Genomic DNA, 25702 nt, shown 5'->3' on the forward strand with positions numbered 1-25702 from the left:
TGTTAAGCCCACCCCGCCTACTCTATTCACGACGTGATTGGCCTGACCCAATTTAGGTTTTTCCAGCACGAAAGTCAATGGAGAGTTGCTAGACTACCCTGGCTGCAAAATACATTTAGCTGCCGCTAGGGTGCGTCTAGATTTCTAGGCTATCCTGTTGTATAAACTTTAAAAACATTTTTTTTTTAAAACACTTTTGACAGTTTGTTTGAACCTAAGTGTAACATTCATTGTGATGTCTCTGTGTACAGTTCTGCAGTAAAGTAACATTCATTCAGCACCGAGGGTGATTTTAAACCTGTACCTTGTATTATTTGCTACTGAATGAACTGATTGTTAAAAGTACTAAGTTGAAAGAAGATCTAACTGTTGTGTTTTGGTGATTAAACCAAATGTTCTCATTACATATCACAATGATCTTGTGTTTTTTGAAACAATGATTATGTGAAATGAAAATGTGTGCAACTAGAATGAAAGCATGAGATCAGGTTTTGAAAGAATGACTATGTGTTAAGTGTGATCAGTTTAAAGTTTTGTACTAAGAGTTTTGAAAATGTACCCCTTACATGTGAAAATAGTACCAAATAAAAGCTATTTAAAAAAATAAAGTGAGAAGAAAACAATAATGTGCACGGATAAACCATTTTTAATTAATAATAATACAAATTTAAAAAATAATAGTCAGTTTAGATTTAATGGTGATTTTAACAATGCTTATAATTGTGTTAAATCAGGCTCTACTCAGGCATTCACATGTAGTGTGAATCAGTCTAGTGCGTCATAATACACGCTCAGGCTGACACGATTCGTGTGGCTGAGACGTCAAAGCAGAGGTTAACAGTGTATAAGCGCACATGCAAAGCCACATCCTTTCATCAGTTCACTCTGTTCGGTGATGTAGGTACTGATACCAAAACAGCACAAATGGAGGTCGCAAGATTTAGAAACGACAGCACATTTACATACGTTTCGAAACACGTAAGCAAAACATTCGAACCACAAATACACTATCTTTTTAGCTGTCTCATTCACAGATGCATATCTTAGACACAGAAATTGCACCTACTCTGGGAAAACCCAGAAATGGCAAAGTCACTTCTTAGGAGTAAATCAAGAAGGTACAGGAAGGTATTGATTGACATCTGTTTTAAACTATAATTAAGGGCTGTGAACTTCTGGATATAAGGCCTCGTGTTTGTTTTCCTTCAGACTGTCTTATGCTAAAGTGAATCAGTGCATTCAGTCTCTTGAAAAACTCTACAGTATTTAGAGTCGACATTCAGTCACAGCACGACATTCTGTCCAATTCCACACTAGACACAAGCAAATGTTTGCAAAAATAGCATGACACATGTAGCATGTCACACTCTGCGCCGTCTTTTTTTTAAAACATAGGCCACAACCTATAATAAACCTATATTTATTGGGCGTTGGGTGCTCGAGCACCTGCCCTTTTTTATTTTTATTAAAGGCCCTTTTGTGGATGCCTGCCCAATCTAACTATTAGTAAAATTAATGAATAATAATTTAGCCGTAAATAAAATGACCCACATGATGACCTGACGAACTCATCCGGGACGATTCCTCACGCTGCACGCGCATTTTTTAATTTCGCGCCGCTACGCGCACTACCAGAGGATATCTTCAACTCTGCGGCTGCTGGTAAGTGGTGTTTCATTCTCAGCGAAGTGCTTTTGATGTTTGTTTACTTATTATTATTATTTTACAAGAACGACGTGAAGAGAGCATGCAGACAGAGATGTTGTTTATATTGCTGTGTGTAGGCTGTAGAAGTAACGTTAGCTTGCTGTTTGAGGGAGAAAAGTTTCAGAGGGTCTGGTCTTTTTATGTTATTTGACTAAAAACTATTATTTATACTTTAAACTATTATTATTATTTCTACAGTATTCATTAAAAAAAACCGTAGAGTGCCTTAAAAAATTATTATCACAACACTGGTAAGGCTTACCCCAGTATCTTATGTTTTGTTGTGTGCAGCAGCCTCTGTGAACATCTCCTCTAGCAGCCTGGGCAGAATCTGCAGCTTTACAGCAGGTCCGTGAGCTAGTGAGCCAGTTCTATACACTGTCAGCAATCTTTACATCTTGTCATGGTCACATACAAATTGTTTAATCATCTAATATATCTTCTATATGTTTGTTTTAATGTCTACAGTCTCAGATCAGCTCCAGCAGTATCATCATCAGCAGCAGCAGCAACAACAACAACAGCAAAGGCAGCAAACTCACTTAAGGACTTTAGTAAGAATTTACCAGAACAGGTATCACATTAAAGGTATAGCGGAGGATCTTTCCAAATTTTAGATAAGACCCGCCCTCTCCACTTTTTGAAAAGTTTGATTGATTCACCAGAATGATTGACAATTAGGAGGACCAATAGTTTAGACTACCCACCAGGAAGTAAAACATCCTCCGCTATACCTTTAATGTTAAAAAATCTTGTAAAGTATTAATTGCTGTATTTTTTCTGTTTGCTTTGTTTTTAGTTTTAATTGTTGTAACGACTGCGAGTATGAACCAAACACAGACTAATCTTCTTCCAGAAGATTAATTCAAACTCTCTGCTTCTCGCGAATGAAGGGGCAAGATTTGTTCAGAACGTCTCATGATCATCATCAATCTTGCCATCGGGTCCGGCATCACCGGTCTGACTATTTAGAAGAGCCCCCAGCACTAACGAAATAACTGGTCAATGCTAGCTTTGTTGCCGAATACTGATTGGTTAAGAGAAAGACAGAGACCAAGGTCCCACACAGAGTCCTCACATTCCAGGCTCAAATCACCCATCCCGGCGCCAGTAAGGCTACAATGAGAACTTTTTAGGGCCAAACGAACGGAAAAACTTGTCAATGTGAGTTTTTTTTTAAAAGAATGATTGGTTCAGAGATGGCACAACTCAGTGCCCTGTCAAGATATCAGCAGATGTTGCTGGACCCCACAACATTCCTGACCCCTCCCCCGGTAGGACCTCTGAAGGACCAAACCAGAGTTCTCTTCTCTTTAAACCAGAGAACTGAGATTTTGCCTATAACTATACATAAAATCATCCAAGAACAATTTTCAATGGACTTGTAATCAAACATCATGCAACTACATCATTTTATGTTGTTTCTACAATATCTGTGTGTATCTAATATACTTACATGCCATATAAAAACTATTAGGTGTGTGAATGAAAGTGTGTCATGCTTCCTGTCAGCGTATGTTCTTAATTCAAAAGATGGCTGGAATTAAATCTGTGTAAAATGTTTCATATTCTGATAATTAGAAATCATGCCTAAACTGTTGCATCTGGTCTCTAATTAAAGCTAGAGAACCGACACCCCCAGGGAAGACATGATTTACGACTTTGAAAACAAAGCAGCAGTCAGAACTGCAGAAACCCTTTAAAAACCCAGCTCAGAGCGTTAGAGAGTTGGGCAGAACGTGAGCAGAAGTTGGGCAGAAGTGAGCAGAACGGGGGCAGAACAAAGATGAAGAAGAGCAGACGATGGTTATAGCCTAACTATGTAACAGACGACCAGACCAACCCAAATTAAGATCAGATGGGTTAGATTCATTTCCAGTCATCTAACTACTTTCGTATCTCATTTTCTTTCTTTCTTGGTGTTATTCTTCTTTTCCGATTGAAAGTCTCGGTTTTAAGTTAAGTTTTGCGGCAAAGTTTCGGTCCACGATTCACGGCGGCAACGCACGCTTTCAACTTCAAAGACGCTTCAACCATCCGCCAGCACACCACGTGACTGGTTCTCCCTGAACTATATCCAAGCACGAGGAGATCAACCAACGGACCCCGAAAAACACCCTTGTACCCAACAAAAGGGAACCCTCAAACGGAACGCAGAAACGCAAGTAACCTCCAGACTCTTAACTGAACTGGTGCATTATAAACTTTTATAACCTGCATAAGGAACGACCAGGGTTAAATTAATGATTGATGGTTCGTTCAGGTCATGTCTTGAGTGCATATAGAAATTCGGGATTTCTTCCTCTACCCTTAAACTCATTCTTTCCAAACTCTTTCTTTCTTTCTGTAACTTGTATGAATGTGTGCGTGTGTTTGTGTTAGATATTTTAGATATATTATTTTATGTGTGAGTAGCCTAGATAATCAATAAAGTATTGTTTGCATTACTTGTGTTGTGTGCTTACGAATTTATTGTCTTGAACTTCGATCTAAGTTACCTATGCTTTTACCCTTAATTTAGGCTATTTCTTTATTTACTGTTAGCTGGGGATTATTCTTTCTTGGCCAGGAAGATATTATATTTCCTAGAGTTAATAATCGTTTATGCTTTCTGTTCCTTGGATGAACTGATAAAATGATCATACTATTGATTCTGCTACAGTAAATTCTGAAAATAATTAAATTATTAATTATTGATCATAATCCGTTATGAATAATAATTAATTATATTTATACGTGGGCGTATAAATGTAACTCTTGTATTTTTGTAAATCAGTTAATGCCATGAAAGTAGCCACAGATGCTGACATGGCATTAAATAACCTATACTGTACTGAACGAAACATGGGCCACGTTGATTTTGTCCTACACAGTTTACTATTACAGCCAAAGAGTATAGAAGCCCAAGAGGCGAAACTCAATAGAACGCTCCATAGCAACAGTTGCCCCCATGACGTGACGGCGCGGCCGCCATTATGGACTGAAAACTGAAGGAAAACGCCGAAAAAGAATGGGAGTCAATGGCACTGAACCAACTTATCATAACAAAAACTTAACATAACTTAATTTTTTCTGGCCGTCATATATAAACAATTCGTTTAGATATGATTGTTAAAAGTCATTTTAACAACAAATTGTTAAAAGTCATATTTTAAACAATTTAAAATACATTAATGAGGATGACCGACGTTAAATGACAGAAAATGTTACGTCTGTGTTGGTTATGCATGGCCTAATTACCCTTAGGAAAATAGTATTTTGGGACAAAATATTACTATAAAAGTACTATAAGACTACTATAGAAATACTATAGCGGCTCTAGGATATTATAGAGGTGTTACAGAACATAACATACTTCTGTGATGTTCTGTAAAATATTTTAAAGCTGCTATAGTATTTCTATAGTAGTCTTATCGTACTTCTATAGTATGTCCCAAATTACTATAGTATTCCTATAAGATTACTATAATATTTTGTCCCAAAATACTATAAGATTCCTATAGTACTTTTTCGTAAGGGTAGGCTATGTGCCCCACCGAATCGGCTTCATTAGCCTACCACTTACGGTTTGCAAAGATACAATTATAAAATTACTGCAAACCTTTAATCTATCAATATTTATGTTCTATTATGCATTTTCCTTGTTATATGAATAACAGAAATTAATTAAATAATATATAGGCAGACACACAGTAATAAGATATTTATTCAAATTAATGTTGATTTTGAAATTAGTGAACATCACCATATATATGATTTGGAAAAATAAATAAATAAATAAATACAATTATAAATGAACATTTCTGAAGACAGTTAATCTTTTACATAGAATATCACAAAAATATTAACAACTTGTTTTTTCAACATCTTCAGTGAAAGTGCACACAGTGAACGTTTCAATGGCAAGAACAAAAACAATCTGTGAATGTCCTATTACTGGCGGAAAGGTACAAAAAAGATGTGCAATCTAGCAAGTGCACACATGAACTATAAACAGTACTAAAATGGAAGTGGTGCCATAAGATCTCAGTAATTAATCAGACACCACCATCTATTACCGCTAACGATTTCTGCAGCTTTCAGTCCATAATGGCGGACGCGCCTCCGCAGCGCCATCTACAGACTGTTACCCATAACACAACAGAGTTTCGCCTCTTGGGCTTTATACTCTTTGTTACAGCTGTTCTTTATTATTCTGTATAACAGAGAAGAAAAATCCATCAGGTTGGGACAACTTAAGATAACTTCAGTTTCTAATCCCAGAGTTATTAATTGGTGCACATACATTTTAAATTGTTTTACTTTTAAACTTAAAATTAGTCTTTTCTGTTCTGTTTCTTTTTCAAAACTGCATCAATGCATTTGCTGCCATATCGATACAGAATCATCCATATTGATATATTGCTGTATTGATATTTTGAGCACAGCCCTATTTAAAGCCTTGTTCCACGTGCCCCCTTTTATACTTTGAGCACCTGCCCCTCCAGAGGTCTCTGCACGGCCCTGAATGTGATCACCCCTTTAAAGGGGTGTTACGACCGCAGCCATAACACAAGAGAGGACATAGACAACACAGCTCGTACAATAGGGGATTTATTACAAAAATAATAAGGACATAACGATAGGAAAATTAACCGGGGTTAGACACAACAGGAGAGCACACAGAACCGCTGCCGAACACCCCGCCCGCCGCACAGATTTGGCCGCTTGAACTTCTTATGCCAAACATACAGGATCCACAGGTGCCGGCAATCAGTCCCTAATAAAACAAAGACACAACATACTCGCCCCCAAGAGGACAAACAGATCATAACAGAACAAACGAATCACAAATACATGAATATGTAACACCTTCACCCCCCAAAAGTGAACCTTCACCTTTTCAGTACCTTTCTAGTTTACGCCCCTAACCGACCCGGGACAGGGCATCAGCCACCACATTATCCTTACCTCGAACGTGTTTGATATCGAGGTCATATGGTTGTAACGTCAGACTCCAACGCATAAGACGCTGGTTAGTGTTGCGCATTGAATTCAAAAAAAGAAGAGGATTGTGATCACAATACACAACAATAGGATGAGAGCAAGTCAAATAGACCTCAAAATGACAGATGGCGAGGACTAAAGCTAAAGCCTCCTTCTCAATAGTAGAATAATTCCTTTGGGCAGCAACGAACTTCTTTGAAAAGTAACAGACAGGGTGTTCTACCTCATCAGAACCCCTCTGTTGGAGAACAGCTCCCGATACCCACGTCACTCTCATCCACTGCGAGGCAAAAAGGTCTTAAGTGATCCGGTGCCATCAAAACAGGCGCTGAAATCAACAAGGACTTAACATTCTCAAAAGCACTCTGACACGAATCTGACCAGTGAAATAACGGCTTAGGACTTAGCAAATCGGTAAAGGGTGAAACCACAGTTGCAAAATTTTTACAGAATGCTCGATAATAACCGACCATCCCTAGAAAACGTCGCAGTTGTTTTCGATCGACAGGTGGTGGAAACTCACAAATTGCAGTAACCTTTGCCGCAACTGGACGAACCTGTCCCCCACCAATCACTTTACCTAAATAAATTAGGTTAGCTTTACCGAATTCACATTTACTTAAATTGACAGTCAGCTTTGCATCTGCCAAACGGGAAAAAAACCTCCCTAAGCAAGTTCAAATGCTCATCCCAGGAAGAACTGTATAAAACTAGGTCGTCCAAATAGGCTTCACAACCAGATACGCCGGCTAGAACAGTGTTCACGAGTCTCTGGAACGTGTTAGGAGCATTTCGCATTCCAAAAGCCATTACCCTATAATTAAGGAACGCATCAGGAGTTACGAACGCTGAAATCTCCTTAGCACGTTCCGTTAAAGGTAACTGCCAGTATCCTTTTAACAAGTCCAGTTTTGAGACGTATGTAGCGTAACCTACACGATCTACACAGTCATCTACTCTCGGCAATGGATAACAATCAGCCTTGGTTACAGCATTTACTCTCCGATAGTCAGTGCAGAATTGATAACTACCATCAGACTTCTCCACCAGCAAACACAGTGAACTCCAGGGACTAATACTAGGCTCTGCGATTTGATTCTCTAGCATATACTGAACTTCTTTATTCAAAAGAGTGTTAAGCCCCACATCTATATCGTGCTCTATAACAGACGTTTGTGTAGGAATGTCACTAAACAATATCGAGAAGTTCTTTGCTAATTCCAAAATGTCAGTTTGTTGCACAGCAGATAAATGTGACAGTTGACTAGTCAAGGTTAGTAACGCTTCAGAATTTTTCAACCGACCCTCAACTACACACCTAGAAGGTCCCACCTCTTCATACAACGGTTCCTGTACAACTAAGCATACAGCAGAAGTCATGTCAGCTGGTCCTGGTTTAATACTGGGAGGAACACATTTCAGAGACTTCTCAATACTCAACTCCTTCTCATGATAGATCTTGATCATGTTAATATGGAAAACTTTGGAACTTTTACGGCGATCTGGGAGATGAATAACATAATCACGGTCGGAAAGTTTCTTTTCCACTACATAAGGACCACTATACCGGGCTTGCAGCGACCCTCCCAGCACAGGTAACAAAACCAGCACTTTGTCACCTGGTCTGAAACTTCGTTCTCTGGCTTTCTTATCATACCAGACCTTCATTTTACCTTGTGCTTTCTCAAGATTTTGTTTAGCCAACTCACGGACTCTATGAAGACGGGTACGAAAATCAGTAACGTACTCAGGAAGAGATTTTCATTTTTGATCGGATAGCCAACTTTCTTTCAGGACTGTTAAAGGTCCACGCGGAGTATGGCCAAAGACCAAATCAGCAGGACTAAACCCGAGTGATTCCTGCACTACCTCGCGTGAAGCAAAAAGTAGCCATGGAATTCCCTCCTCCCAATCTCGTCCTAACTCGAAACAGTAAGAGCGAAGCACAGATTTCAAGGTCTGGTGAAACCTTTCTAATGCGCCCTGACTTTCAGGATGATAAGCAGATGAAAAATTATGTTTAATGTGGAGACGTTTGAGCACTTGCGAAAACATACGAGATGTAAAATTAGTACCTTGATCGCTCTGGAGTACTTTCGGTAAACCGAACAGTGTAAAGAACTTAACAAGTGCTTTAGAAATCGTTCTCGCCGTTATAGTACGTAAAGGTACCGCCTCAGGAAAACGTGTAGTCGCGCACATTATGGTCAGCAAGTATTTACAACCAGACTTTGAACGAGGAAGAGGCCCAACACAGTCAATGATTACGTTCAAAAGGTTCAGTCACCACAGGAATTGGAAACAACGGAAGAGGAGGAATAGTTTGATTAGGCTTCCAAACCATTTGACAAGTATGGCAAGTTTGACAATAGCGGAACACATCTTTCTTCAAACCAGGCCAGTAAAAGTTACGCAACACTCGATGGTATGTTTTTCTTACACCCAAATGACCAGCCGTACCATCATGAGCCACACTTAATATCATGTCTCGATAACCCACTGGAATCACAATTTGATCAACAACATTCCAGATACCAGACGAGTTAGAAGGCACCCACTTTCGATGCGAATCCAGTTCCTCCTGTGGAGCAACAGAAGACAAATTGGTTAAATCAGGATTTTCAAACCACGTACCACTTAAATCCACCTCCTCTGAGAGGTGAACATCCGGTTTAACCATAGATCGTGTAACCGCACATGCTGAAAACACATCAGGGTGCTTTACAGCACACTCATCAGAAGAAGCAGCAAGAGGTGACATTACAACTTCTGGTGGCACATTTGAACAACTCCACACACTGCCTCCAGCTAAATCGTTTCCCAGGATGAACGTTACGTCAGGAATGGGCAAAGACGAACGAACACCTATTATCACGTTCCCCGACACCAATTCAGAGTTCAAGTGAACACGGTGTAACGGAACTTCTAGAACTCCCATTTCGAAACCTTGAACTAGAGCAAAAGTACCAGTAGCGGTCTTCTCAGACAATGGTAATACTCCCTCCAAAATGAATGACAAAGCGGCCCCAGTATCTCGGAGGATGCTTACTGGCACACCCTCATCAGGACTAGACACGGACACAGTTCCACTATTCAGGAATGGCCCATATCCAGCCTTCTCGGGCTGAGTCATGGAGTCAGACGGAAGAACAGATTTCGAATAAAAATCACCTGAAATCAAACCAACAGACTTTGGGCTGGACTTCTTTTTAAGAATGGGACAGTTTGCAATTAAATGTCCAGAAGCTTTACAATAAAAACAAGCCCTGTCGCCAGAAGTAACGACTGTTTTATTGCCAGACGACTTTTTATAACTTAAGACTGATGAAGAAACAGGAGATCGGTCCCATGACTTCTCCTTAAACGCTACCTTATGCGTCAGCACAAAGTCATCAGCTAACATAGCAGCGTTGTGAAGTGTCTCAGCTTTCTGTTCATTTAAATATGTAGAAAGAACAGCAGGCAAGCCATTTTTAAAATCTTCCACCAACATCAATTGTCGCAACTGTTCTCTGCTTTCAGCTTTTTTAGACGCGCACCATCTATCAAATAATATCTCTTTCTCGTGCGCAAACTCCACATAAGTCTGATCAGAAAGTTTTACATAATGTCTGAAACGCTGTCTATACGCCTCCGGAACTAATTCATAGGCTTTTAGAATTCATAATCGGCTGCTTTGTCTATAGTCAAGGCAGAGTAAGCTTCTTGCGCCTTACCAGTGATCACGCATTGCAGTAATAAACACCAAAAATCTGCAGGCCACTTTAAAGTAATCGCAACTCTCTCAAAATGACTAAAGTATTTTTCAACATCCCTTTCGCAAAAAGGAGGAACCATCCTCCGATTTCGTCCCACATCAAATTCAGAGACAGCAGTACCCTTCTTAGTGGCCATTTCTAATTCCATTCGTTTTAATGCAAACTCATGATCCAACTCACGTTTTCGAAACTCTAATTTTGCATTTTCAAACTCCAACTCTTTTTCTTTCAAAGCTAATTCTCTCAAACGAATGGCATGATCTCCCATAGAAGGACCAACCGTTTCCTCTGCTAAGGGCCTTTCTAGAATACCCAATTTAACAAGATTACTTTTCAGTACGGTCCGCAAAGTTTCCTTTAAATTCCTGTCCTTAGAGGTTATTTCTATTTTATAAAACTCTGCTATCTGCAACAACTGCTCCTTTGTATACAAAGAAAGCAGTTTTTCAGATGGAGATTCATGAAAAGTATCCACCACCGAAGCCATTTCAACGAACTTTTATCCGCACTCGAATAAACGAATAAATGTCAAACGTACATGCACGTATACAAACAACTTGCTCTCACTAATTAACGATCATTTACGCAACTAAACAAACGCGGCTAACACTAATTGTAACTAACAGCGATCCCACAAAAAAATGTATTTACCCTGTAACAGTTTTATTTTTACCATCTAGTCTTCAGTGGCGTTAGGGGCTCGGGGCAACTTTAAACGCTAAACTCATGCCCACCTGCGCACCGATCCCATTAACAAGATCAGCCACACGTGAACTGAAACGTACCCCCACTCCGAATAACCACTAAAAATAAAAAAAGCTAAATAACAAAGTGGCAGGTCCAACCTACCCGACGACTACAAAATACAGGGCAAATACTCACGTGGGACCACAGCAATTACACCAAACACTTTCCAGGACGGGCAAAATACGTCACACATTTTCCTCCACACATGGAAAAACAAAAACAAAAACGTAATCGTTTAGGACGAGCCCCCAATTATGTTACGACCGCAGCCATAACACAAGAGAGGATATAGACAACACAGCTCCAACATGGGGTCCTTAAAGGGGTATTCAGTAGTACCACAATGGTGTTAGACACTGCACTGCTATCTATCTTGTCTCTGAGTTTTATGTAATTTACAATGATGCTAGTGAGTTTTAGAGAGAACTCTATACAATAATTATTTCCTTAAGCTGTCCTTAAAAAAGAAACAACTTGCATGACTACTCAGGATTTTCTCATTCATCAAATCATCCCATCTTGTGTGTGCTAGTGACAAACAAATCCTTTGAGCCAATTGATTGTTAAAATGATTCACTTTAGAAGGACTTGAAACGCCACACACTGGTGACACCTGCTGGTCAGAAACAAGCGATAATAAATACAACAGAACCCGGATACAAAATACACATTTTCTCTCTGTATTTTGTTCCCATATGAGGGATGGAGAAGCTGAGACAGGAATCTCTGTCCCGGCCAACACAGGAACCTCTGGAGCAGCTGTGGCAGGAACAGCTTTCACAGGAAACCTCTGGAGCGACCATAAGAGCAACTTCTGGGACCCTTATGACAGTTGACGGCATTTTGGGACTAGTGTTACCAAGGCTTGCCAGCCCAGCAAGACGATAAGGTGTGGGAGGGGTCAGTGAAACTTTGCAAACCATGAATGGTTAAGAATTTCATCCAGTTCAATCCGCCAGCTTGGGTTCTGCTGCAGGAGGGATCCAATCAGAAGGCAGCATTCTGTGCAGAACAATGGGAGAGCAGGAGAGATGAGAGACTTGAACCTTACACCTGCTGTCTTTGTAATAATCTGCAAGATTTGACTGTTCTAAACTGTAAGGTCAGAAATTCTTGGAAAATTCTAACCACTTGGCTAAGATGTTACTTTTTTACCCTTTATTTTTCTTTCTTTTTTTTCTGTTTTGTACAGTTTAGAATCACAATTGGTCTTCTTTGTTGTGATGAATGCCATCTTACCATCTGACAAGCCAGGTTGAAACCATTTCCCCCGATCGATCGCCAGCAGGTCGTTGGTTTCTGGATAGCGTCCACACACCATGACGAACAACAGCACTCCCAGCGACCACACAGTAGCAGGTTTCCCGTGGTACCTGCCCTCCATTTTGTACTCAGGAGGGAAGTACTTTCGTGTGCCTGAAAGAAAGACATTTTGTCTGAAGGGTAAGCTTACAAAACAGTGGGATATAGTTGAACTCGTCACAAGAATTTAAGTCCTAAACTACAGGTTTGATGCATAATACATACCACAGAAGACGTCGTAACCAGATTCTCTCATCAGATCCCCGCACCCGAAGTCAATAAGCTTGACTTCAAGGGTTTCTGAATTGATCAACAGGTTGTTCAGTTTAATGTCTCTGTGAAAAACTCCACGGCGACAGCACATGTCAGCGGCGTAAGTTGCCTGCCACATGACAAGACACGCTAAGTCCTCAGCGAGGGTCCCTCCAAAGCGATGGACATAATTCCCCAGATCTTGACATGGCGAGGGACGTTCCAAGACCATTATGTATTGGTCAATCTGCTCCTGCCATTCCAGCATCTCAATGATGTGAGGAACTTTAGCATCCTGACTGACCAGGATTAAAAGGCCGACCTCTAATGGAAGGGGTGTGGGATGGCCAGGCTAGAGGAGAGATCATTTTTAGGACTGTTCAATGTAGCTGCTTTCTCAAATAAAGATTTAGACCTGTCTTGGACTAATTGTTTACAGTGAGAAACTGTGAAAAGAAGTAGTCTACTTACAATGTTGATGCGTCGCGTGTTCCTATTCTTTTTGCCAAATTTTATCGCCACCTGTACAACACAACAAAAAATTGGTTACATGTGCACAAAATAGTGGACTTGAAATGTACAGAGTGACATCAAACAATTTGCTAGCTAAATATTATAAGTAAAATTACGATTACGATACCTCAAGGCCATCCTCCAAGCGTGTGCCTTCATAGACGGCGCCAAATCCTCCCTTCCCGAGCATTTTGCCAATTTCATATCGGCTTAAAATGTTCTGCTGATTTTCATGGGGAGGAAGATCAAGTCCGATAGACAGAGGCTCCTGATGACCATGATCCGCCACAGAAGAGACAATGTCCTGTAGAAGATTGGGATCTAAAGCGGGGAATATTAAATGATTCTTCAGTTAGGGGCATTTTTTGATTATGATTATTCTCATAACGAGGTTATTTGATTTACCTTCAATGCCTCTCTCATATAATGGCACATCAGTTTGGTCCTGCACTTCCTCAGCCTGACCTGGGCTGCCTCTGCGGTCGAAGAAAAACAGAGAGGACTCCTCCTCAACACTATCAGTCCTCCTCCTCTTTCTCTCCGGCCTCTCTTCCTCCTCATCAACAGTAACGGGCTGATGGTCCTCCGCCACACTGCTGCTGGCTGTACTCTTATAGTACTTGTGCACCTGATTCCATTTTCTCTTCCAGCTGGTGGAACACTTGGATTCATCTGTGTGGAAATATTTTAACACATACAGGGTTTGAAATTAACACCTGCAAGCCCACCAAATGCATGTAAAAATGTCTTCATTTCAAGGTTCATTTCTTTTCATTTTTGGCTAGTAGAAGTGAATGGCCGGTAACTTAAAAATGTTGTAGCCAAATTGGCCGGTGAGTCAAAAGGTTCATTTCAAACCCTGAACACATACGTTATTGGCTAGACAAAATTAGATGAAAATGCTGTCGTTTTTGATGCGCAGAGCTCTAAATATAATTGATTTACCATCAGCGCTTCTTTCATACACTGGAGAAGCAGTTTGGGTAGTAACGGGCTGATGGTCCTCCGCCACACTGCTGCTGGCTGTACTCTTATAGTACTTGTGCACCTGATACCATTTTCTCTTCCAGCTGGTGGAACACTTGGATTCATCTGTGTGGAAATATTTTAACATACACGTCCTGGAATAAAAATCTAATCATGGCCTTAATCAAACTTGAGTTGAATTTTGATATAATGTGTGATAGAGTGGATTATTTTTGCTTATGGTCATTCATGTCATATAATGAGAAGGTTCCCCTAATTAAGTCATCCTTAATGGAAACCCATATTTAGGTGAACATTTAGGTTCTGCATTTGCTGACCTGAGCTGCTTTTCGTGTCAAAACTACTCTTCCTGCTCTTTCTCTCCTGACTATCATTTCCCTTACTAACACTGGAGGGCTGATGGAGCACAAAAACACAGAAATCAGGGTTGTTGTTTACATGCATTACACTTAGAAGATATTTGACTTCACACTCTTTCCATGTCACAATATCAAACATAAAACAGTAGGTAAAAAAATAGGAAAGAGAAACAGTGAGCTGGTCAATCACATTTTAAGCATGTAAACTGCACTGAATGGTGGACTTATACAAAAAGGACCGGTTTCACAGACCGGGTTTAGATTAAGCCAGGATTAGGCCTTAGTTCAATTAGGACATTTAAGTAGCTTTTATAGACATGCTTTGGAAAAAACACAACAGGAGTGCATCTTGAGACAAAACAATGGCACTGACATATTTTAAGATATCTCAATGCAAGTTAAAACTGCTCAAACTTGCATTTTAGTCTGAAACTAGACTTAAGCCTTGTCTGTGAACCCGGGGGTTAGAGTAATAACGTTATATATATATATAAATTAAACAATTAACAATAAGGTATTAGTGAGATTTGCAACAATTTCCTAGATAAACATTAAGTAAAATGTGTTAACTTACCTCAAAGACATCCTCCAAGCTTCTGTATCTTCCCTCACCAAACACTCTGCAGTCATACCGCTTCAAAATGTCATCTATTAAAAGATAAATATTTCAAGCACTGGCAGCAGTGTGTGTAAAGTTAAATGTTTAAAGTTATGGCAGTAAACTCACTCTCAAATGTCACGTCCACTTCGTTGCTCGATGTTGAAGGTGAACCGGTACTTTGATGGAAGTCGTACACCTGAGCGCTGCGAAAACTCAGTTTTCTCTTCAGTCCACTCATGATAAACGCTGTCAATTAACGTTAACCCGATAACTCGATATTAACAACTGCAGAATGAGCTATAGTAACTAACTATGCACTACTGTGAACTTTACGGCTTTAAAAGTCTGTGCGCGAGACAATAGTTGTGTATCGGTTACTATAGTTATCCGGTTACTATAGTAACCTCGGTTCCCTGAGAGGCGGCAGGTGACGTATGGGAACTCCCTTCTCCACTTTTGCTGAAGTCTTATAGGCTAACGCCAGCTGACGCGAAGCATGCAAATACTGACAGGTTCACGGGCAGCATAAAATAGACTTCTTTTTTTATTTTTATTTTTTATTTATTTTTATTATTATTGCATAACACATTTGTTACAATTTGCCGAAAAAAGTGCAGTGCGGCGCGACAGAAGTGTCGCACGGACAAGTGGATCAGTACCGTTAGAAGGTAGGTCAAGTCTTTCCAAGTCACAGGGCTCAAGTCGCGAATCATTGTTGTCAAAGTTTAAGTCGAGTCGCAAGTCATCTTTGATTATATCAAGTCGAGTCCGCAAGTCATCAAATTTGGGGCTCGAGTCCAGTCATGCGACTCGAGTCCACACACCCCTGCTTTGTAATGCGTTCCATTGCACAGGACAGTGAAGAAACCCTTCAGATGACTGTCCTTTGGAGGAAGTATCTGTAAGTGCATAAATAACTTAATTTGTAGGCTACTCATGATCCTAGTATTTTCTGACTGCAATATGAGTGACAGGAGTCCAGAAAGGCCCAGAAGTGATACAGGGGCGGTGTTGTGCTTTTCCTTTTTATTTTTGATGAATGAGACATGTATTGTGTTCATTGTTTTGAGGGCAAAGGGTGACATGCGTTCCCTATATAAACGGAGTCTTCAACACAATAGAGTATTTTTCCCTGAAAAAAAGGGGAGAAATAGACCTTGATGAAGTTCTATCAGTGGCAAAGATGACTTACTGTTTACATTTTTTTCCCAATGAATAATTGAAATAAAACTCTCAAGGCACTAAGTATATTTGTCTTGTCTTTTATTAAACACTATGTTGTGCACTACTGGAGGTCATCATGAGATTGCACTCCTCCACCACAGGGGTCCTCTGCTTTCTGATGGGGGCAGTGTTGTGTAATACGGCACGTGTAACAATAATGTCGCAGATGCAACCCTCAGACTTTTCACACGCTGAAATCTTTCCATTTCAATGCATGCCCTTATCCTGGCTAGAGCTGCATCGTAACGGGTTTGGGTCAGGGAATGGCGTCATTAAATAAGTGGATGTAATACAGTGAGCTTGGCATTTATATTTCCCTTACCACGTTCAAATAATGTGCATGAATGTGTCTCTCTGGAAATTCTTGAGTCATGCACAGATCCTGGCTATTTTGCTTCCATATTTGTAATATGACACATAGAGTCACACACCATCTAAGAGATTTTAGTCAGTCAACCGCATACTTTTTTATTCCATTTCTTTATTAATTTGATATAATATTACTAATCTGGAATTTGAAGAATCCTAATAGTTACTTACCAGCACATGTACTCTGTGAACCCCTTTTGGTTTACAAAATCCCCTTCACTGGGGCCTGGTGGGGCCTTGATGGAGATGTGTGTGCAGTCTATGGCACTTTAGGGAAGCCAGCGGGACACATAAGCCGTACTTATTGGCATGGTTATGATAGCATGATCTTCATTAACAATTATAATGTTCCTGCTTTCAACCTTATTGGTGTGTCCTTTAATTGTATCGCAGCTGGTTTATGTAAACCCAAAAAAATATTCTAACCATTGCTGTTATAACTTAGTGACCATATAATTTTTTACAGTGTAAATGGCCTGAACAAGGTTGAAGGCACAGAAGAGAATCTATAGGCTGACGGAGAATGATGATGATAATGCATGTCTTTGTTGGTATCAAGAAATAACACTTCTGATTGAATTTAAACAAATCAATATCTGCAGGCTGCATGTTAAATGATCCCATGCCGTTCAAAGGATTGATTTAAAATAAAATATGGTCAATAGCGTCATCTAGTGGCGAGTGGTTTACATTTTAGCATTTGCCAAACACTTTGTTAAATGTGTCAATGTACATACATTTTATCAGTTCATTTTTGCCAGTTTAATTATTATATTATATTATATTATATTATATTATATTATATTATATAATATTATGTTATTAGTTTTCAACTCATGGAGTAATCTGACATTCCAAACGTCTTGCAAGCTCATTGTTTTATGTGTTGTGTTATTTAATCATCAAATGATGATAATGCTCTCTATAATACTCGTTTTAAAGAAGCAGTCTTTAAAGTCTTTTTAATGTTTTATAAAGAGGTTGCTATAAAAGTCAGCTCCAGTTCCAGTGCAAACAAACTTTATGAATAGACAGCGCACGATTGCCAAATGAAATAAAACATCAAAAAAAAAAAAAAAAGGTGAGCTCTCTGTTGGGTAATTATAAGAATCGCTCTTAAAATGTCCAATTGGACATAATTTATACGGATAATATTAAAATCATTAAAAAAAAAAAAATGGTATAATATATGGTTATCCACCAATCGCTTGGCTGTTATCTGATTGGTGGGCACAAGCCGGAAGCGATCTGACGCCATCGCTCACTGACGCAGGCTTCAAAGCGCGCGCGGAGGAGCAGGAGGGTTTATTGGTATGTGTCGTCCGTTTCACTCACTTGACATATTTACTTACATATATTTAAAATAAATACATTAAAACACACACATATAGCTCCTTCTTATCCTGTTGTCATGTCTGTGGTGGTTTTGAGGAATGGTTTCAACTTTTAAGGTCTTTCGAGCGTTCGCTAACATTTTAGCAGAGAGCGAATTTCACCGTGACATAATTGTTTGTTATTTATAAAACGTAAGCAACGATGTAAATGCCAGTCACACATAGTAAGTTTGATGTATTAAAGTTTCCGAACTAGGCTCTAATAATGTCACAAGTTTCGTTTTCATGTTTTGATTTAATTTGACTTTACGTTAACTTACATTTCATTGTCAGTTAAAAGTGTCTGTTAGTATAATACATGATGTAACGTATGTGTGGGATTGTGTCTTTATCTGATGATTCGTGATTCAACCTCCTTCCGTGAAAGAGGAGAATGGTTTTCTGTGGTGCACACAGTGATGGCATCAGTTATGTCACATTTCCTTTAGTGGTTTTACAGTCTTGATTTCTGTGATCGTGATTAATCTGGTCTCTGTATGGCCAGAACCGCTCAATGACAACTCAAAACTAGCCCAAAACCAGCTTAATGTCCAATCAAAGCTAGACCAATACCAAAACATGCCACATTTACAGCTTTCCTTATTTGTCACCCTACTGTATAATGCAATACCTGTATTAAACATCTTTAAACTGCACTACACATAAGTTACACTATTTTACCTGTAAATTTTCCATGTTGTAATCAGAACTTATAAAAATGATATCCATCCTACATGTTCTGACTTGCCTGTTGGTCAAAGATTCTTAAAAGGATATAGCCTAGTTCACCCAAACATGAAAATTGTCATCAGTTTATTTAACCTCACGCTGTTCCAATCCCATGAGACTTTTGTTCATCTTCGCAGCCCAAGTGAAGATCTTTTTCAATGAAATCTGAGAGCTTTCTGTCCCTCCATTAGCCATGTTTCATCCACTTGTTTTTATGTGAATTTTGGGATATTGCATAATAAAATGCTGGATGGAAACGCCAAGATGCGAATAAAGTCTAAAAATCTGCCTATAAAACTTGTGCGCTTATTTGACGTGGATATTTTTTTTATCTGATAAGAAGACGTGCTGTAACTACGATGGAAACACATTTACCGAATAAATCCAAGCCAAAAAAAAACTTGACTTTGCCTCAACAGACATGCACATAAACTATGATAATTGTTAATGATAAATGATAATACGTAAGTTTATATATTATAAATATCAAATATCATGATTTCTTTAAGGAAAATCACGATAAAAAAAAAAAAAATCATGTTGGTTTTACTATTTTGCAAGTGACTGAGCTGTACTGCTAAACTAATTTCCCTATTTTAAAAATGTAGTCTTACAAGGTAACGAAATATAAAAGAAAAAAGAGTGACAGGCCATTTAGGCCAAAGTAGGGGTGTGTGAAGATGAAAATCTTTATTATTTTATCTTTGTTATTAAAAACAAGAACAAAGAAGCACATTACAAATTAAATAAAAAATGTTTTATTTTATTTCACAGTAGGTGTATTTAACAGTAGTGTTCAAGTAAGAAATTGAATAAACAAATGTAAGCAATAGCATAAAACACTACATACACTAGCTGGGGGTTTCTATCCAAATGTGAAGTGAACCTCAGTGTTTCCCCTAGAAATTTGGAGGTGGTTACCAAGGTGCGGGTGGGGGTTATTTTTTTACCTTAAACCATGACTTCTGGCAAGTTTTGTGTATAGAAATGGACATTTTGAGATATACAAATATGACATACCATCAACAGTTTCAAGGCATGATTATTGCAGCACGTACCTTGAACTGGTCACAAACAGAAACCTTCATTTTATAATTTTAGACAAAAATTTGGTGTTCCCAAACACCAGCATCCGAACGCAAGATAACATGACAGCGTTTATTGCATTTCGTCTTCGTGCTCTGAGACGCAAGTCATTTATGATGGAGGAAAAACAGCCAGAGGTTATGCCAAAACAGCCATTTTTATTACAGATATTTTGCCCCAAATTCCCAGGAAGTGACGATATTGTTCTCTTGAACACGTGGGATGGAAACACATTTTTCACAAATGTTTTATGGATATTCCTATTTTTGCACACAAGTTAAATTTGTAACTTTAGATGGAAACAAAGCTACTGAAAGTCTATTCACACTAGGGCTGGGCGATATGGCCTAAAAAAAAAAAATCCCAGATTTTTTTTGCAAAAAATCCGATTTACGATTTAAATCGATTTTTTTTATTATTATTTTTTTACTTAAAATCAATCTGCAGATGACAAAGAAATTGTTCAAAACAATTTTTAACTTTATTTTGTTTTGATTTTCCCTTCTGGGATTTAATTTGGATTTTCCCCTTGGGGTTAAAGTGCAATCGGGAACAACAAGCCAAAAAGACAAGATGGCAGGCCCTGCCTTTGTAAACAGTGAAAATGTAACATAACATAACGTAACATAACATGAAATGGGTGGATTGGGATTGGTGGGGAACGTGAAAAAAAAAAAAAAAGTACATCACAATAAAGTGTATTGTGATTGTCAAAACATTTGGTAACTAAACAGAATTTTATTAAGTTTAGTGACAACACAATGTTTACATGGTACAATGACTGGTATGCTACTGTTTTTATTATTGCTTTCACAATTTCAATTCAATTCTTGTGATTTGATTCTGATCTTGATTCAATATCGATTCCTTTGGATAAATACTAGGTACAGTAGATACATGTTAATTTAAAGCCCTGTCAGCTGGTATTATTATTAAAGGTTAAAAATAACATCTCAAATTAAATATTATGCGTTTTTTTATAATAACAAGTTCAACATTATAATATTTTAATGATATAGGTAAAAATATAATAAATATGTAATATAGTTATCATATTTAGCAAAATACTACTCTCTACAGCAATTATTTTAAAGTCCAACTAACGTGCTATGGTCATTAATGGGCTTTCCAGAGGTAAAAGTAACTTTACGTGACGTATTGTCCTCTAGCTGTTATTATAGACCTCTTTCCGCAGTTGAAAAACACAGATCGATCGATTTTATTTCATTTCGGTAAGTTGAACTGTATCTTTCAAATTACCTATTGATCATTCCTGTTTATTTAGCCTACTATTAACTAGTAGTAAAGAGTAACAGATGATCGGTTCACGTGCCGCTTGAACTCTGTCAGCGATCTGTCAAGCGCCAAAACGGTGTTTATTGTTTGAATTTCGTAATTAAATCGACAGAATCTGAGAGCTGAGAATTTGTTTCATAGCAATAGTAACCTTCTCTGTCTTGTCTGTCGGTGTCAGTGTCCTCTTTGCTTCGCGACTTTTCTCTGCGTGAGAAAATGGATGTGTGGCGTGAGAGCGTGTAAAAAGTGACGATTGCGTGCGTCTCACAGTGAATTCTTGAGAGTTGGCAGCTCTGCGGATTCAGTTTGTAAGACTGTAGGTTGTTTTTTGTCGGGTGTGCTTGTGCTGCCGCGGCCTTGCCGTGTTGTTTGTGTATCTCTTTGCCAAACGCGCGGGGGAAGAGCTGAGCCCGTTCGGAGCTACGGGAGCCCAGAGGGGAGCGTCGGCGAATGTTAAAGAGAAAACCGATTTTCATTCAAAAAAATAAAATCGATTTATCGCCCAGCCCTAATTCACACAAAACTCTGATGCATGATATGGGAGTATATGACTGTGTGTTTATTGTGAATGATAATTGCTTGATGTGTGTAGAGGGAGAGGATGTCGAAGAGGAAGGGCAGTAATTCAAGGCAAAAGCCTGACAAGAGAAGCCGGTTTTCTATACCCGAGGAGGAGGAGGACGACGACGAGGAAACGGGCAACTTCAGTTCAGGAGATGGCACAAATTCATCACAGAGTGTAAGACATTCGCAGCATACAACAAGTGTATTAACTGATATTCTTTCGACCTGTAAAATACCCTACTTGTACTTTATTGTCCTAATAAGAGAATGTGTGCTAGTGGCTGTACTCTTATCGTAAGTATGCACATTGTGCATAGACTTTGCTTACACATGTGCGTATGTATGTATGTTTTCAGGCCACAGGTGAGGTGGGCATCATAGAGAGTATCTCTCTAAAGAACTTCATGTGTCATTCGTTGCTTGGTCCCTTTACGTTTGGTCCAAACGTCAACTTTGTCGTAGGAAACAATGGAAGTAAGTTGTTCTTCATGTTTCTTTTTTTAAATGGCATTAAAGGGGTAGTTCACCCCTATAAAACTTTCAGTCATCTTCGAAACACAAGATATTTTTAATGAAACCCTCCATTGAAAGTCTATTCACCCAAAACTCTTGATGCTTCAAAATGTTTCTAAAGAGATCGTAAATCTAATCCAATTGAAGTGGTTTAATCCAAGTCTTCTGAAGAGACCCAATTGCTTTATATGATGTACAGGTTTAATTTTGGCTTTTATACACGCATAAACATTGATCAGCGAACATACATAGAGCACGTCAAATAAGGTAAACAGAAGCTTAGCCGTACTTGCTTGATGTGTGAGAACAAATCTCATTGGATCTTGTGATAGCTCAAATGTGGTGGAGTGACTGCAAGAATGAACGTTTGGGTGAATAGACTTTCAATAGAAGGGCAGAAATCACTCAGATATCATTAAAAGATCTTCATTTGTTATAAATATAAAAATATAAATATGCACATATAAATGATGACAGAATTTTCATTTTTGGGTGAACTATCCCTTTAAGACTTTGTAATTTGACATGATAATAGATTAATTTATTCTGTTGGTTGTAACCGTGACAGTGTGAAAAAAACCAAGCCACATTTTAGCTGAAATGTAGCCTCTAGTTAGTGAACATTCTTAGTTAGTGAACACACTTTAAGCAATAACGCAGTGTAACTAAAATATGGTTCAGGTTCCTTTATTTTATACCCGTAGGTAAATTAGGTTTCAGGGAACAAATTCAGGCTGTTCTCATACATATCATAGACAATACTAGGGCTGCACGATATTGAAGAAAATTGCGATATGCGATAACTCATTAAATAATGCAATATTCGATATGCGATACGATAATGCTTAAAGTGTGTAAAATAAACTTAAATTATCCTTCAAATATATTTAAAATTATATTACCTACATAGTGTTTCACATTCTTTTTGTGACAAGAAAACATCCCTACAACTTCTGACAGTGAACAGCAGTGTTTTACTGTAGCATAAGAAGTGTTATTTTAACATCAGTGTAAACCCCGGGGTTCAGGGTTTCAGGTAGGCCTAGGGCTGTGACGTATGGGATTTTTTCTTACCGCGGTAAAGAAGCAACACATCTCGCGGTTTGGCGGTTAACCGACCCCCCACCCACCCCCCCAAAAAAAAAAAAATCACCCGCGGCCGCGTCACACACTGCAGACGCGATCAAGAACGCATGTAGCTTGTAAATGACAATGGAAATGAATAACATAAAGCAGTATTCTTTATTAACAAATAAACAAATTAACATTTATATTAAATTTTAAATATTAATAATTAACTATTAATTAAGGCCGGCGACACACTGGCTGCGTGGTGTGAGTGTGGCGTTTCTGTTGCGTGTCAGCTGCGTGGCTTTTTTTATGTCTTTGCACACCAGAAACAGCGCTGCTGCTGCTAGGTGACATATAAGCCTCATTGGTGATATATTCGACATATGGGGAGAGAGTTGTGGAAGGCCTATACTTAATGTTAAACATAAATATATAACAGCAAAGACAGCGTGGGCAGTATTGATGGCAAAATAGGCTACAGAATATTTCGTTCTGTATTGACAGGTGCAATATTTGAAAATCGATAATTTTTTTTTTAATTACATTTATATCTGCATTTATGTCAAAACCTAAACTTTCAAACATCAAAATGTAATTTATTAATATGTATTCATGTCAAAATGACATACACATTTTTTTTTCCTATTCTATTTTGCCAGGAAACGCTTCCAACAGGCTTGCGTGAAAAATAGGCGTCGGTTCTATTTCTAGCATGCACGCTTTTTTTCCGCGCGGCTCGTGCCGCAACTGAGACGCGCATCTCACGCAGGCAGTGTGCAAGCTCTAACCTGTTAGCATGGGAGCCGAAATAAAAACAGACACGCCACGCAGCTAGTGTCGCCGACCTAAGGTAGGTGTGCTGCACTTAAGTCCAGCAAACGCCACAGGATGGTTAATTTTTCTAAGATGTGGTCTTAAGTTAGTGGTATGTCCTCGCGAGACGGATACTTTTGTGCGACAAATATGGCATATTGCCCTTAATTGTCACCTGCCTCAAAGGCGACACAGTATTTGGCTTAGACACTAGATTCGTGGCTATTTTTGGAATAATGTCATTCGGCTAGCGCCGTCAACTGTTATTGCCTATACCACATAAGAGAGATCGCTACTTGCAATTAAAATCTAACTCCAACTGTTTACGTTATGCTTGTCTTTTATGCCTGTGTTTGTTTGTATTTAATTGAACATTATCTGTAAACATCACAAGTACTGAAACCTAGCAGTTCATTAATAATAATCAGAAACACACAAAAAAATAAATCCCCCATATGTTTAACGGACAGTCCCTCCCTTGCGCAGGAAGCGGTTTTTTTTTCTCCAGAAGCACTTGAACATGGGACTCGCAGAATACAGTAAATTATAAGCAAATATTAATGTGTTTATAGTTCATATCACACACCATAGCTGGGCTGGGAAACCAAGATGGCGGCGCGAGTACATCGCGAGGCTCGCGGTCTCTCCAGATTCTGCAATTTAGTAGTATTTTTCTTGCTCATTTCGGGTCTGTTCGTGCAGAACAGTTGTGCCTTAACATCGTACACCCAAGGTGAGCTTTTGGATATTGGTTTGCGAATTTCCGACAGTTTTATGGACAACCTTCGACTCCTTCCTGAGATCGCCAAAACACCCGGGGCTATGCACTCTGCCCGGCCGGGCGGAAGTGCTCGCAGGCGGTGTCGAGATCGTAAACAAAGGCGGGGGAAGCGCGGAGGACTAAGAGCTAAGCTAAAGCTAACACCACACCGGCTCTCTTTACCCAGCATTTTCCTTGCCAATGTACGGTCGCTGTTGAACAAAATGGAGGAGATTCGACTCAACATCACATACAGCAAGAGACTTTTGAACTGTAATGTTCTAATTTTCACGGAAACATGGTTAAACAGCGGAATACCGGACAACGCTATTGAGCTAGCGGGACGCCATACATTCCGGGCGGATAGAACATTAGATGGCTCCGGTAAGACCAGAGGTGGTGGATTGTGCATTTACATTAACAAAGCTTGGTGCACAAACTCTGCTATTGTTGGGAGACATTGTTCAGCTAACCTTGAGTTTCTCATGGTTAAATGTAGACCGTTTTATCTACCGCGGGAGTTCACTTCCACTATTATAACTGCAGCCTATATTCCCCCGGATGCTGATGCCAAGTTTGCTATGAAAGAACTTCACGCAGCCATCAGTAAACAACAGACCGTTCACCCGGAAGCTGCGTTTATTGTTGCGGGTGATTTTAATCATTCAAACTTAAAGTCAGTGCTACCGAAA

The 25702-nt window shown here is 39.1% G+C and overlaps 2 protein-coding genes and 1 long non-coding RNA gene across 4 annotated transcripts in view; 2 read left to right on the plus strand and 1 right to left on the minus strand.

Annotated features, from left to right (window-relative positions):
* Positions 1-1565: 1565 nt before the first annotated feature.
* LOC309501692 lies at positions 1566-12014 on the plus strand. Its single transcript, XR_014206971.1, has 3 exons — positions 1566-2055; positions 2176-2261; positions 11899-12014. It is a non-coding gene; the product is annotated as an uncharacterized lncRNA (long non-coding RNA).
* A 66-nt stretch (positions 12015-12080) lies between these two features.
* On the minus strand, positions 12081-15573 carry LOC309501650 (serine/threonine-protein kinase pim-1-like). Its single transcript, XM_082173811.1, has 7 exons — positions 14211-15573; positions 13671-13937; positions 13393-13586; positions 13224-13274; positions 12726-13104; positions 12438-12614; positions 12081-12200 (listed from the first exon to the last, which is right to left on the minus strand). The coding sequence occupies exons 1-7, from the start codon at positions 14377-14379 to the stop codon at positions 12100-12102; spliced, it is 1338 nt and encodes a 445-aa protein (XP_082029937.1). The 5' UTR covers positions 14380-15573; the 3' UTR covers positions 12081-12099.
* Positions 15574-18032: 2459 nt separating this feature from the next.
* The window catches only part of LOC309501628 (structural maintenance of chromosomes protein 6-like), a 39817-nt gene continuing 32147 nt past the window's right edge, over positions 18033-25702 (plus strand). Inside the window, exons 1-3 of one of the 2 annotated variants that reach the window (XM_082173776.1) lie at positions 18033-18125; positions 21890-22028; positions 22210-22327. In XM_082173776.1, the coding sequence (XP_082029902.1) occupies positions 21891-22028; positions 22210-22327 (256 nt within the window). In that variant the 5' untranslated portion in view covers positions 18033-18125; position 21890. Of the gene's footprint in view, positions 18126-21881; positions 22029-22209; positions 22328-25702 lie in introns of both variants that reach the window. The other variant, XM_082173775.1, reaches the window with a different exon arrangement.

Source organism: Leuciscus leuciscus, assembly GCF_965113295.1.
Source record: "Leuciscus leuciscus genome assembly, chromosome: 6".
In the NCBI taxonomy this organism is placed as follows: Eukaryota; Metazoa; Chordata; class Actinopteri; order Cypriniformes; family Leuciscidae; genus Leuciscus; species Leuciscus leuciscus.